The sequence below is a fragment of the Patiria miniata genome, unplaced genomic scaffold (assembly GCF_015706575.1).
Source record: "Patiria miniata isolate m_02_andy unplaced genomic scaffold, ASM1570657v1 HiC_scaffold_2, whole genome shotgun sequence".
Classification (NCBI taxonomy): domain Eukaryota; kingdom Metazoa; phylum Echinodermata; class Asteroidea; order Valvatida; family Asterinidae; genus Patiria; species Patiria miniata.
Window position 1 is genome coordinate 17,431,544 of NW_024037058.1, and position 15,902 is coordinate 17,447,445.

Genomic DNA, 15,902 nt, shown 5'->3' on the forward strand with positions numbered 1-15,902 from the left:
TCGAATGAAAGCTAAGGAGAAGACAATTTCTATTCCGTTCGCGCCAATGCTACTCGACCACTGGGAAGTCAGCTATGACTCCCAGAAGAGGCCGTGGGACTGTTAAACGTCCCGGCCATTTTCGTCCAAAGTTCACCAAAAAGTCGCATTTTTTAAAAGTTAATTTTCCGACGAATGTGTACATTGCTTCAGTTTTCTTTGCAGGTTTTGGTTTCGACGAATAGTGTAAGTGAAACCCGTTTGCGCCAGTGCTGTTTTGTAAGAACTTTTTTAGAAACATGGGTCATAAAAATCTGGGTGGATGGATTACCCAATGGCCCAACCACTCGGTGAAAAAAAAACGAGGGAGGGATATATAACCTCCCTATTCCTCCGGTTACCACGTCCCCCATAATTATAGACTTTAATAATGTGTGCAAGTTTCTGCAGCCGCTGTTTCTGCAGTGCAATTTCCAGCAATAGCCCATTAAGTCAGACACGGCCTATTATGGGGTATTATTACACCGCCTGCAGGTCTACCTCCAGCACCAAATCGATATCACGGTTTGGTTTTTATTGGCAATTTTACGTTATGCCTACCGTTGCTTATGGAAACGTTCGCCAGGTTTAATTGTCTCATATTTATTTTTTCCGCGTTAACTTTGCGTGTGTGTGGCCTCATGCACAAACGCATATACCGTTTTGTTCAGACATTCTGGAATATCCTTGTGGAGTCATTTCTTTGTTCTCGTGTACTAAAGTTTTCGAGTTTGAGAGTGTACGTTCAAAATGCTCCTATTAAACCAAAATTAAGTGTCTGGGCTGAAACTCGGGCTTAAAATCCCTTACATAAAATACTTCAATTTTTGACACATCAACACAGCTTGAAAACTCCCAGTTTTTGAGTAAAATTTATATATCTATTTCGTGATAACCTCGTGAAGACGGATAAATTGCCTTTGCAATCGTTCGTTTCCTATTGTACATACGTATAATGTAGTGAATTACGAAACGTGGTATCAAGACTATAGTGAGTAACCAGCAACGGTCAACAGACACTGGATATTATGATTGGTGAACAATTCTAAATTATTCTTTTTCCCGATAACACTGAGAAACCAATGACAACAAGTTATACATCGAATGAAAGCTAAGGAGAAGACAATTTCTATTCCGTTCGCGCCAATGCTACTCGACCACTGGGAAGTCAGCTATGACTCCCAGAAGAGGCCGTGGGACTGTTAAACGTCCCGGCCATTTTCGTCCAAAGTTCACCAAAAAGTCGCATTTTTTAAAAGTTAATTTTCCGACGAATGTGTACATTGCTTCAGTTTTCTTTGCAGGTTTTGGTTTCGACGAATAGTGTAAGTGAAACCCGTTTGCGCCAGTGCTGTTTTGTAAGAACTTTTTAGAAACATGGGTCATAAAAATCTGGGTGGATGGATTACCCAATGGCCCAACCACTCGGTGAAAAAAAAACGAGGGAGGGATATATAGCCTCCCTATTCCTCCGGTTACCACGTCCCCCATATAGACTTTAATAATGTGTGCAAGTTTCTGCAGCCGCTATTTCTGCAGTGCAATTTCCAGCAATAGCCAATTGAGTCAGACACGGCCTATTATGGGGTATTATTACACCGCCTGCAGGTCTACCTCCAGCACCAAATCGATATCACGGTTTGGTTTTTATTGGCAATTTTACGTTATGCCTACCGTTGCTTATGGAAACGTTTGCCAGGTTTAATTGTCTCATATTTGTTTTTTCCGCGTTAACTTTGTGTGTGTGTGGCCGCACGCACAAACGCATATACCGTTTTGTTCAGACATTCTGGAATATCCTTGTGGAGTCATTTTTTTGTTCTCGTGTACTAAAGTTTTCGAGTTTGAGAGTGTACGTTCAAAATGCTCCTATTAAACCAAAATTAAGTGTCTGGGCTGAAACTCGGGCTTAAAATCCCTTACATAAAATACTTCAATTTTTGACACATCAACACAGCTTGAAAACTCCCGGTTTTTGAGTAAAATTTATATCTATTTCGTGATAACCTCGTGAAGACAGATAGATTACCTTTGCAATCTTTCGTTTCCTATTGTACATACGTATAATGTAGTGAATTACAAAACGTATACTGGTATCAAGACTATAGTGAGTAAACAGCAACGGTCAACAGACACTGGATATTATGATTGGTGAACAATTCTAAGTTCCTTTTCCCGATAACACTGAGAAACCAATGACAACAAGTTATACATCGAATGAAAGCTAAGGAAAAGACAATTCCTATTCCGTTCGCGCCAATGGTACTCGACCACTGGGAAGTCAGCAATGACTCCCAGAAGAGGCCGAGGGACTGTTAAACGTCCCGGCCATCTTCGTCCATAGTTCACCAAAAAGTCGCAGATTTACAGTGTTTAAAAGTTAATTTTCCAACGAATGTGTACATTGCTTCAGTTTTCTTTTCAGGTTTTGGTTTCGACGAATAGTTTAAGTGAAACCCGTTTGCGCCAGTGCTGTTTTTGTAAGAACTTTTTTTTTCCGAGAAAAAAATGTCGGATTTGGCCTATGTCCACGGTGCGTATTCAGCAGATAAGCATTTCCATGAATATGCACGGGAACCCTATTCTAATCAGGGGCTGTGACCTTCGTGACGTGACTTCGAAACTGAAGAGCTGTCGTATAACTAACCAGCGACTCCCACATAACGCCAATTAGTCAGGTGGCATATGGTCGGAATCGTGACCGACTGGTCCAAAGCACCAAACTTGGCAGATAGATTCTTATAGACCTAGAGAAGATATTTAGAAGGGGTGACACCCGAAATTCTTTTGGGAAGGGTGCCTAATTTGCATAAATCGTTAATTCCTGCCGTGTAATATATTTATTCCCATATTTGGGTATATTTTAATTTTTTATTTTTTTGAAAAGTGTATTTTGGGGATTCTACTTACTTAAATAACATTTTTCAAAGCATGTAAGTGACTTAATAATTATGAGGACATAGTAACGATCCAAAATGGCTACTATTATGCCCTAAATTGCGCACATTTACCTTGTCCCCAGATATCATCAATTAGTCTTGCCAAACGTCACCATTGATGAACTTCAAATTCACCACGTAGCTTACTGGTACAGTTACCCTATTGAAACCTTATGGAAAATCATGCGAACAATGAGAACATTGTGATATTTAGCCCAGAAAACAAAAACTGGGGGAAAAAACGAGGTGTCCATAAATTGGGCTAACAAGTAAGGTGAAGGGTTGCCTAACATGGAAGACTGGAACAAGTTCAAGGAAATTCCCAAAATTATTGTTGAGAAAACGTTTTGGCGTAGACAAAATTATTGTAAACAACAATAATCTCTTATTTGGGGGGATTTTGTTGAACTTGTTCAAGCCCCCACGTTACCCTTCCCGTAGTAGCCCAATTTACGGACACCACATTTTCTCCCCTTTTTTGGTCTTTTGGGCCAAACATCAAGATGATATCAATTTTCACATGATTTCCCACTTATTTTTGTTAGGTTAACTATGGCAGTAAGTACCTTTGTGAATTTGAAGCTCATCAATACTCACGTTTGGCGAGACTAGTTGATGATATCTGAGGAACAGGTAAATGCGCGTAACTTTAGAGTAAAATTGTAGCCATTTTGGTAATTTACTATGTCCTCGTAATTATTCAGTCACTTACATGCTTTAGAAAATGTTGTTGAAGTAAGAATATGCAAGTAGAATCACCAAAATACACTTTTCAAAAATACCCAAATATGGCAAAAAATATATTACACGGCAGGGATTAAAGATTTATGCAAATAAGGCACCCTTCCCAAAAGAATTTCAGGTGTCACCCCTTCTAAATATCTTCTCTAGGTCTTTAAGAATCTATCTGCCAAGTTTGGTGCTTTGGACCAGTCGGTCACGATCTTGACGAAAATTAGATCTAAGCCACCTGACTAAATATGGGCCCGTCGAGTTCATCAGCCACAGGCACCACTACGTTGCATGCATCATGCCTTGTGAAGGAGCTTTTGCGAGCGTTTGAACTTACTGTACAACAGTGGCGTAGCCAGGAATTTTTCGGGGGGGGGGCGCTGGGGGGGGGGGGGCGCTGGGGGGGGGCGCTGGGGGGGGGGGCTGGAACATTTCATGGGGGGCGTCATGTAGATCAATGATAGTTTTTTAAGAAACTCAAATTCTCAGTGGGGGGGCGACTGGGGGCGACAAGGTTTCATGGGGGGCGGTTGCCTCCCCCTCACGGCCCCCCCCCCCTGGCTACGCCACTGCTGTACAAACAGATGTTCCGTTTCAGATGATGTTTGAAACATCTAAAATTACACCTCCTGCAGATCTATCTTCAGCACCAAATCGATATTCTGGCTTGGTTTTAAATTGGCAATTTTATGGTAAAGGCCTACGCACGACTCCCCAATTCCAGTCAGGAGCTGGCATCTTCGTGACGTAAAGGGAACAGAAGAGCTGTCGTTATAACACTGAAATAGATAGGGTAACCAATCAGCGAATCCCACGTCATAACGCCTCTACAGCCTGGCCCCTAGAATTCAGCCACATAGGTACGTACCACTACGTTTTCTGCGTTGTGCCTTGTGAAGGAGCTTTTGCGATCGTTGTATATATAAACAGATGAAAAATGCTCTATTTCAGATGACGTTTAAAACATTTAGATCGACGAACAAGCCACACTACTAGTATTACAAAATTCTACTGCATGAGTCTAGCAATTCCAACGAGATCGCCTATCGACTGTAAAACTACCATCAATTTTAGACGACGGTATTATAGCAAAACTGAATATTGGTATGGAAGTGATCTACGTTTTGTATCTTACTTTCCTGACAGCTGCCATTGCTTGGTTAGTTCCATGTGGTTACTCGCGCCAAACATGGCAGTGTACGTTTCATGCCGCAGAAAATCGCGCCCTGGAACATTTTGCCTATGCGAACAAAACAGTGCGATCTCGCGTCATCTGCGGACGGGAATGCAGCATGGATGAACGTTGCAAGTCGTTTAACTACAACGACTGCAACAACAAGTGCGAGTTGAACCTTGCCACAAGACGAGAGCATCCCGAAGACTTCAATGCAACTCAAGGGAGTGTGTACTTTGATGCAGATGAGGACACATCTCTCTACTCACTGGCTGATAGCTCCTTTAGTTACTATCAACTGAGTTGCAAAAGGCTCTTAGATGCCGGTAATCGTTCAAGCGGTATCTACACAATCTACCCAGATGGATTTTGTAAAGGCGGTCTTCGCGTCTACTGTGACATGGAAACTGACGGCGGGGGGTGGATCGTGTTTCAGAGGCGACAAGATGGCAGCGTGGACTTTTGGCGTAACTGGAACGAGTACCTGTCTGGCTTTGGCAATCTGTCCGGTGAGTTCTGGTTGGGCAACGACAACTTGGTGACTCTGACGTCTGATGATTCACAAGGAACATGGGAGCTACGAGTTGATTTAGGGGACTGGGAAGGCAAAACAGTTTGGGCAAAGTACACCGATTTTAAAATATCTCGTGGTAGGCGGTATAAGTACCGTCTGAAATATGACTTTTACGATATGAACAGCACCGCTGGCGACTCTCTTGCCTACAGCAAGGGTAAGGCTTTTACAACAAAGGATAAAGACAACGACAAGTGGGCGTACAACTGTGCAGTTTACCACAAAGGAGCCTGGTGGTTTGATGGAGCGGGTGCTACGCACTGTATGATGTCTCACTTAAATGGTATCTATTACCCAGATCACCAAAAACCGGGTGCTGACTGGGGAGTCCATTGGTTTCATTGGAAACCTAAAGATTACTCCTTGAAAACTTGCAGCATGAAAATACGTGAAGCATAACTATACAGAGATAAAGATAATCGGAAGATGTGTTTGACGGTGCAGTTGGTCAAGCTCCCAGTTCTCAGGCTCAAATCGCGCTCAGTACCGTTTATTGAAACTTGCCAAAAGTTATAATCTGATGAAAAGTATAGGAGCAAAACGAAAAAGGGACTTTTGTTCAGAAACTGTTAATTGAAAAATAGATCTGCAAGCCTCATCAGTGTTCCGTTTCGTCAGAACGTTTGTTGAGATAAATAATTTTGTGGAACTTGCGGAATCTTTTAATATATGCTACATTGTGTTTGCTTGGCAAGTCTTTTGCCATTAAGGGTCCTGAATGTGAATGTGGTAACTTAACCTTTTACAATATTGCACATCAACACTCAATTTTTGTATAGACGGATAGACGGCACACAATTACCAGTGTTTATTCATATCGAAAGTAACAAAAAGGCCGCTGTACAACAACTCAAGATTTGACTCGCTAAAAATGAATTGTATGAGATCTTCAAAGTGCATATCGCAAACACCACAGTTGCGACACTGCTTTGCTTTGCGTTGTCAACGGCCTTCTGCTGACTCTTGATGTCAGAAAGGACGCGGTACTTGTCTTGCTTGAGCCAAGTGCCGCGTTCGACACTATAAATCGTGACATTCCCACCCAATTGTGTCACAGGAACAGCACTTGAGCGTTTTGATTCCTACATACGTGACGGTGAGCAGATGGATAAGACTCTGTGATTTTATATGCACTGAGCCTCATGTGTTACGGTCCGGAGTTCCTCAGGGCTCCGTTGCCGGTCCGCAGATTTGTACACTATATACCTCCCCAGTTGAAGACATTGTTAAGCGTCACAAGGTCGAAGGCATGTTCTATGCTGACGACTCTCAACTCTATGTCAGTGTGGACTGAAACAATATTGATCCATCGATCAGCGAGCTTGAGAAATGTTTCACAGAAATCAAGAAATGGACTGCAGAGAACAAGCTCTGCTTGAATGACACCAAGACGGAGGTTAATCCATCTATCATCCCGTTAAGCAGGTACTATGCCATAATGAAAAAACCCAACGGCATATGAAAACAACAACAATAACAACATAAAATTATGTAAGATAATTGACAGGAGAAATGTTCAAAATCAAAGATAAGCAAATGGGTTTTGAGTAAAGTCTTGAACAGACCCAGTGATTTTGCATTTCTAAAATGTGTTGGAAGCCAGTTCCAGGGTTCGGGAGCTGTATATATGAGAATGATCGCTGGCCGTATGTTTCAGTGTTCACAGTTCGTCGTCGTAGAATGGTAGCGGCGTTTGATCTACGAGTGCGAGAAGGTTCCTTGATGCAGATCCTACCGTTCGCTCGTACCCCCGCCCTGCAAACAGGACGCTGGGAAGGGCTGATTGGGACGCTGGAAAGGGCTGGGAAGAGTCCCTCCGGTTCTTTTCAGAACCACACTTACTCAAAAAAAGATTTATTAGTCCCTCCGGTTCTTTTCAGAACCACACATACTCACAAAAGATATTTTTTCACATGGTGGCACCGCAAACTTATCTTGTCTTAGTGTCTTTCCACCATGCAAACTTTCAAATCTCAAGGGCTGATCTCTTTGAGCTCTCATTGGATAGATTTTGCGTGACCTGTGACGTAGCAAGCAGCACACAAACTCGCTGCAACTGTGTATCATACAGCGCGCGCTAGCTGCATGCGAAGGTCGTGGTAGTTTTCAATGCCCAGAATGGCATGCGTACTTCCTTCACAAGATTCTGTGAAGATCATCAGCCTTTCCCAGCGCCCTGTTTGCAGGGTGGGCGGAGTGAAACTCTACCAGAGCCTTTCAGCGTATTCGATGTTTTTGTTCTCCTATCAAAGTTTCGATTTTTAAGTTTTATTTAAACAAAAAAAAACCTATTTCTTTTCTATTTTGGACGATGTATTGTCGGGCCTCATTATAATTAGAATTCTTTAAAGTAAATATTTTATAACTTAACGTGCCTTTTTTTCTTGATGTCTCATTGAAAAGTGAATAACATTTTTATTCCTAAAAAAGAAAAAGCAATAAAAAAAAGTCGAGATTAAAGTCGAAAATAGCACCGGCAGAGCAACTTAAAGAAGATACTTTTATGTTCGTCGAGGAAGAAGGGAGAAACTTTGAATAGTGAAAAAATTGCTATAAACGTGGTTTAAAAATTGCTATAAACGTGGTTTAAACATTGTTTTAGAGACTCCTTTTCTGGCCACTCTTCTGTCACTACCCACAGAACCATTGGTAACATCACTTGTAACACCTCTAATGTCATATATCTCATTTCTTGCAGGGTCTGTGGAGTGCAGTATGTAGGTGAGACTAAGAATACGCTCAAGAAGCGTTTCTATGCCCATCGGTCAACGGTCAACACCAAGAAACTAGACACCCCTGTTGGTCATCACTTCAACCTGCCTAACCACTCCATTTCTGATATGATTTTGCAGGGCATTGAATCTCTTGGCCATCGCAAAGAGTCAGTTCGCCTCAGCAGAGAGAAGGTGTGGATGAATCGTCTTCGAACTATTCAACCACATGGTCTCAACATCCAACTTGGAAATGATTAATCCTTTTCTTCCTCCATTGTCCTCTGTTACAGATAATCCATCTGGTCTTCCTTGTTTGTGTTTACACATCTCCCGTCATCTTTCATCCCTTTCCACCTTAATACTGTTCCCCCCCCCCCCCGCATCATCCCTTCACTCTCACACTCTTTTGTCCGTTCCCACTCCCTGTGACCTTTGATCCTTCCCCTTTCTGGTCCCTCCCCTGTTTACACCAGACCCCTTGTGGTTTGCCATCTCCCTTTGTTTCTTTGTTCTCTCATCCACCCTCCCCTGCATCTTTCCACACCTTTCCCTCCTAATCCTCCTTTTGTGTTTCTTCTTTCAGCCCTGCATGTTTGTGTGCACCCCCATGTTAATGTATGTATCTCTGTCATTTCTGTTTTAGCCTCTGAAGAAGAACTTGCTAAGTTCGCAACGTCAGGCCACATTAATTTTAAGATTTATATATTTCAGGTCCATCCAGTCAGTAAGCAGTTTGCAGCAGTTTTACTTTTTTTCATGTTTCAACTTCTCTGTTGCAGTATCCCTTCGTGGTGATCCTCCTTGCTGTCATGTAAGTTTCATTGTGTTTTGTTTTGTTCCTTCTTCTGATCGTTTTATATCATGTACTAATCCAACTGTTCTCTCCACACTACAGGTACCTACAATTTTGTTTTGCTCTGTCCCTTCAAAAGGCATGAGCAACTCCATTTGACAACTTTTGTCTTCGTGTTCCTCCACTGATTTATTGTATTAACCATTTATTCTCTCCCTTTCTACAGATATGAGTGACACCATTTGCACTTTCCAACAGCTCAGAAAGGCAAAGGAAAAGGCCTTACGCTTTTCCTACCATCAGGATAACTACAGTTTTTACTCCCTCTCTCGATTTATCCCCAAAGGTTTGCAACTGTCTCACACTCCCTGCTTAGGAAACCTCCCACCACACCTTCAAAGGAGATGGAATCAAGTTCTTCATGGTGCCTCTATTAAACTCATCAATATTCTCTCTCAGCAGTGTCAATTTACACGTGAGGACCTCCATCAGAATATTTCCCACCTTGACTCCCAACTCAAATCCAGTTGTTCTGACTCCACGTACAGGAATTTCCATGATGAGATTGAAAGGGGTTTGTCTAACCTTGACTCTGTCCTACTCAACAGGAGAAACAAGAAGATTGGTGGCTTGCTTGCCAAGCAACAGCAACGCAGACACAGACGTTTCAGACGTCCTAGGTCCCCATCTACCACGCCACCGCCAGAACCCCCTGTCAACACTGTAGTTAATCTTTCTTCCTCATCAATATCTGACGCAGAGCACAAACTTCTCTCCAAGGGTCTCAATTTTTGTCCCGCTCCCCGTTCTGTGAACCAGGTTCAGCTCAGCCAAGATCTCACGGAATACTACCGTAGAATCCGCCTGCGTGAGTTTTTCCTGGACAGTGAACCGTGTGAGCCAGAGCCTTTTCGAGTCAAGAGTTCATGGGTACCCCCCAAGAATCGTGTGCCAGCCATAGAGACATACGTTCAAGTTATCAATTCCCAAGTCACTAACCCGGACAACTTCCCCCACAGGACTCATGATAATCTCCCCAGAGAGGAGCGCCTGGCTCTCAACTCCTTGCGCTCTCGCACCGACATCATCATCAAGCCAGCAGATAAAGGTTCAGCTGTGGTCATCATGGATCGTCAGCAGTACATTGATGAGGCCCACCGCCAGTTGGATAATCGCACTAACTATACCCGCCTTGACTCTGACCCCACAGGCACTTTCTGTCAAGATATACAACAGGTACTTGACGATATGCGATCACGTGACCAGTTGTCGAAGAAAGCTCACAAATTTCTTTCTCCCTGTGATTGTAGGACTGCCAGATTTTACCTTCTACCCAAGATTCACAAGGCTGGCAACCCCGGTAGACCCATCATCTCCGGTAATGGCTCACCCACGGAACGCATCTCCCTGTTCATTGACAGTTTTCTCAAACCCCTTGTCCCACAGATTTCGTCATACATTCACGACACCCCAGACTTCCTACGCAAGCTTGAAGGAATCAAGGACCAGATTCCCAGCACAGCCATCATTGGGACTTTCGACGTCTCATCTCTGTACACCAACATCCCACATGAGGAGGGTGTTCGTGCTTGCTCCTTGGCTCTGGCCAAGGCAGGACACACGACTCCTCCCATCAGTGATGTTGGCACCCTCATGAGACTTATACTAACGAAGAACAATTTTTCCTTCCTTGGTGAACACTATCTACAGGTACACGGCACTGCAATGGGCACTCGCATGGCCCCGTCGATGGCTTGCCTCTTCATGGGTGACCTCGAAGAACGCATTCTTGCCTCGGCCCCATGTCGCCCTTGGATCTGGTGGAGATATATTGATGATGTTTTCTTCATCTGGACCAGTGATGAGGACAGTCTCTTGACCTTCACTAACCACATCAATTCCTTCCACAGAACCATCAAATTCACATCGGAGTTCTCGGCTCACCAAACCCACTTTCTGGATGTCACCGTCCGCAAGCAAGGCAACTCACTAACCACTGACCTGTATTCCAAACCCACAGACACCCACCAGTACCTCCACTCCTCCAGCTGTCACCCCAGGCACTGCAAAACTGGCATAGCGTTTAGCCAGGCACTCAGACTCAGAAGAATTTGTTCTAATGATTCCGATTTCTCCCGCCATACACAGATACTGAAGAACAACTTGGTGACCAGGGGTCACAGCTCTCGCCAAGTTCATCGTGCCATTGCCAGAGCTAAAGCTATCCCCAGAAATCTAGCTCTCACGGGAAAGGCCCCTGATGCCATGGCCAAACCCATGATTCCCTTGGTTACCACGTTTCACCCCAATCTCCCTCCCCTCCGCAAAATCACTAATGACAATCATCATATCCTCCATACTTCAGATCGCCTTGCCCGCGCCATCCCCAACGGCCCCACATTGGCTTACAGGCGTCCTCGAAATCTACGGGACTTGATTGTTCGAGCTGAAGTCCCTTCCTTAGATGCATCCCCTCCCACCCAGCATGGTACTTTCAAGTGCAGTTCCAGATGTGTTGTCTGCCAGATTCATATCCAGGAGTCTGACTCCTTTTCTGGCCACTCTTCTGTCACTACCCACAGAACCATTGGTAACATCACTTGTAACACCTCTAATGTCATATATCTCATTTCTTGCAGGGTCTGTGGAGTGCAGTATGTAGGTGAGACTAAGAATACGCTCAAGAAGCGTTTCTATGCCCATCGGTCAACGGTCAACACCAAGAAACTAGACACCCCTGTTGGTCATCACTTCAACCTGCCTAACCACTCCATTTCTGATATGATTTTGCAGGGCATTGAATCTCTTGGCCATCGCAAAGAGTCAGTTCGCCTCAGCAGAGAGAAGGTGTGGATGAATCGTCTTCGAACTATTCAACCACATGGTCTCAACATCCAACTTGGAAATGATTAATCCTTTTCTTCCTCCATTGTCCTCTGTTACAGATAATCCATCTGGTCTTCCTTGTTTGTGTTTACACATCTCCCGTCATCTTTCATCCCTTTCCACCTTAATACTGTTCCCCCCCCCCCCCGCATCATCCCTTCACTCTCACACTCTTTTGTCCGTTCCCACTCCCTGTGACCTTTGATCCTTCCCCTTTCTGGTCCCTCCCCTGTTTACACCAGACCCCTTGTGGTTTGCCATCTCCCTTTGTTTCTTTGTTCTCTCATCCACCCTCCCCTGCATCTTTCCACACCTTTCCCTCCTAATCCTCCTTTTGTGTTTCTTCTTTCAGCCCTGCATGTTTGTGTGCACCCCCATGTTAATGTATGTATCTCTGTCATTTCTGTTTTAGCCTCTGAAGAAGAACTTGCTAAGTTCGCAACGTCAGGCCACATTAATTTTAAGATACGTATAATTATGCTTAGAAATCACTGTACAGTTGTGTATAGATTAAAACAAAATTTTGAGAATGTGGTCACAACATGGATGCCTGGAGATCATTGTTTTGTTGATTGTGTTTTTCTATATAATTGGAAAATTTCGTTGGTAAATTTTGCTAATTGTCATAAAATCTACACAGAGGACCTAGGTGAAGGATGAAGTTAGAAGGGTGGGGTTGAGAAGGAAAAAGGCCAGGAAAAGTGTCAGGTCAAATCCAACCCGGATCCATATCGAATATAGCCCGGGACTTTTGAGAGAATAGCGCCCTCTGCCCCAGTACAGGGAACCTTGCCGCTTCCTCAACTGGTTCCCCTTGTCAAATTAGCATAATAATGTGGACCAGGAACCGTAGCCCCTATCTCAGGCTGCGTCCAAATTTACTTGGCTGCTTGACATGTGTCAATTTTCCACAATCACGTGTGTTTTACTTCCTGCAATCTGAGTGATGCCGACCAAGGCTTAATTATCTTATCTCGCTCGTATCGTCCAGGGGCGATCGATGGTTGTAACCATTAATCCCTCACACACAATCTTACAAAGGAAACGCAAACATCGCAAAGCATTGTAGGTATGCCATGAGCCATGTTTAATGCACGTTCATTCCGTGCCGACATGCCAAGTGTTGACCCCAGGTCACGGAGTTCAATCCGTCCAATCAGAGCTCAAAGAAACCAGGGTTCACTTACTGCTTTGGATAAGGCAGCCAAATAATGAGGGCGCTTTCTAATAATTTTTTTTATAATAAGTCTTTATAGGAGTAAGCTTATGAGCGTCATGGAGCAGAAAACACGGGAAGTTGCTTAGCACTCGAAAATATCTTCCTACCAAAAACAGGATTCCAGCAAAAATTATAAACGTATAATATAAATTCTGTGCTTTTTGCCAACAATTGTAGCCATATTGAGACTATTGGTGGCAGCAGATATGTTTGTGATGGATGGTCGTTTCCGAGTATAAACACATCGCGCATGACTGACAAAGGATAATGCAAACTATAGAATGATTTATTGTCATAGTTCTTGTACAAATTTGACAAAAGAGACATCAAAGAACATCTCATCACAGGGTTCTGTAGAAATCGATCAAAGTAACACTTCCAATTTATTTTGTATTACATTCTATGCGTTGTCTATCATGCAAGGATTATTTAGTTGTGCAAAACTCGATTTCTTTCAAATCTTTGCATTTCCCGTCCAAACCAGTATACATAAGTCCATTCCTTCAAAAAAGCAATAATATGATTTTCAAAAGGGCTAGGTTAATCTAATTATCATCCGTTGTTCTCCGCAACATCATTGATGTGCATCAGCCAATCGGAGTCGACTTAAGAAATTGTGACGACATTTCGTTCAAAAAAGGGGACTCAGCTGTTTTGGGGGTCAATTTGGCTGCCATGTTTTTGTAATACAACAACACTTACCGAAGACCCGATAGAAGACGCCCGCTGAATGGTCAGAATTTAATCGACTCTGCTCGCATATCATAATACCCTTTCTCTGCAAGGGGATTCCATCGACTAGGTTTAACCTACTTCGTTAATGATCTTAAGTTTGCTTTTTACTTTGAAATGTATTAAAACCGTGTCCTTGTAGAAACGTGGAGCGAATTTCAGCAAATCTGAAAAACAACTTGGTACCGTTTATGTCGCCTTGGTTACCATGTAGTTACCAGTCTTAGGATTGGGGTATAATTCCACTGGAGATGAAATTAGGCTTATAAAATTATTGAGAACAGTCACAATATAGCGTGTTGGGAGGGAAACAGTCTATTTCATTGGCATGCTAGATGGAACAGTGGAGCATTTTAGTAATGAACGAGACACAGTGGATCCTACAGTCGACTTTACTGCACATTTCTGTTGCCGGTTCTGGCTCGATTGAAACAATTTCAACGCTGCTGATTAGGCCTAAGGGCAACACCAGTAATCACAATGGCTGTTGCTTTAGCGTCAAATGCAACCAGTGAGGTTCTGGAAGGCACACGGGCATCAAAGAACCCTTTAGATGCCACTGCGTCCTTGATGCGTCTGGTCTTGACACTGATTGTCATGTTGGTTGGAGTGCCAGGTAACTGTCTCATCCTCCGTGTCTACTGGACCAAGATTCGTAAGACCAGCACCCACGTCTTAGTCATGGCCTTAGCCTGGGCAGATCTCGCTGTCTGCGCGCTAAGACTTTTTACGATGTTGTTTGCACTTCTGCTTTTCGCAAATTACAATGTGAAAGAAATCTACGTTGCAAGCCTGCCGTTTCAAAATGCAGCTGTCGCTACATCTGTGCTATTTACCACTCTGATCGCCGCAGACCGTTACGACTGTGTCTGCCGTCCACAAAGGCGGTTTTTCACCCCACGGCGGGCTAAGATCTTGGTCTCAGTTGCTTCGCTGCTTGCAACAATCTGTAATGTACCCGACCTCCTCGCAGATTTTCATGAAGCGCCTACGTCCGATATCTTGGAAACAACTGTGTTGGTAGGCTCAGTGTTTTCTTTTGCAGTGGCACTGGTCGTAATTGCCGTGTGTTACGGGAAGGTTTTCGCGACCATCAGGAAGCACGTTAGAGTCGGTGCGGCCGTCCAAAGGTCCACCCGAGACGAGAGAGGCTCCATGCACCGGGACATCGAACTGCCAACCCGCCCCACACAACCCATACCGATCTCCCCAGAAACCAATGATAATCTACAAACTGTAAGTGGCGATAAGGTTGAAGTACCGACTGTTATCAACGAACCCAACTCAGATTTTCGAAACCTCGTGCCAAAGAACGATGCAGTGCCGAATCAAACCGGTCAGGGTTCGTCACAAGGTGGGAACTCCTTAGATCACCAGTCTGGACCAGGAAAATGTGCCACGGCAGAGACAGGCATGTTTACTGCGAGTGGGGATAGACGTTATCACCAAGAACAAGCTAACGGACACGCCCTTCAAAGGGCGGGTGCAGCAGTCCTACAGCGAAAAACAACAAGGATGCTCTTCATCACCAGTGTGGTGTTCCTGTTGACCTGGCTACCTTATTGGGTCTACGTTGCCATGGAAATTGCTTCCTTTTGTGGCGTTAACATCGACCCAGATTCTGTGAGTCTGACCTACGGCTTTGCTGGCCTGCTTTTTGCCAACCACGCTGCTAACCCGATAATTTACGGACTTGCAAACAGACGATTCAGAACAGATTGTAAGAAAGTGCTCATCAAGATTAGATGCTGTTGAATCAGTTGTTAAACTGGTCAACACCAGTGGCGTATCTAGCCGGGGCAGGGTGTGGACTTGACCACCGGCGACATTTTGCCAGTTTACTTATTTCTTTATTATTTAATTTTTTTTAAGGAAACGAAAGCGTCATCAGCAAATCACAGGCGCTACTAGTAGTATTACCCTCTCCCACATGGTTTTTAGATGATTGTTTTCAGTATTTTTTTCAAATCTAAAACAATACTTTTGTTGCTGGTCACAGAGGTCCAACCTACAGTCCTCTATGTAAGTGACTTACAGACTGACGCAATGACTCACGGACTGCCGCAAATGAAGTAGACTTACTTATGTCTCACCTTGGCCCAAAATGTGACTATCGGATGA

General features: G+C 43.8%; 2 protein-coding genes across 2 annotated transcripts; both read left to right on the forward strand.

Annotated features, from left to right (window-relative positions):
- Positions 1-4,981: 4,981 nt before the first annotated feature.
- Positions 4,982-5,836, forward strand: LOC119726419 (ficolin-2-like). The gene has a single exon (XM_038198073.1). The coding sequence runs from the start codon at positions 4,982-4,984 to the stop codon at positions 5,834-5,836; it is 855 nt and encodes a 284-aa protein (XP_038054001.1).
- Positions 5,837-14,261: 8,425 nt separating this feature from the next.
- On the forward strand, positions 14,262-15,536 carry LOC119726420 (gastrin/cholecystokinin type B receptor-like). The gene has a single exon (XM_038198074.1). The coding sequence runs from the start codon at positions 14,262-14,264 to the stop codon at positions 15,534-15,536; it is 1,275 nt and encodes a 424-aa protein (XP_038054002.1).
- Positions 15,537-15,902: the final 366 nt, after the last annotated feature.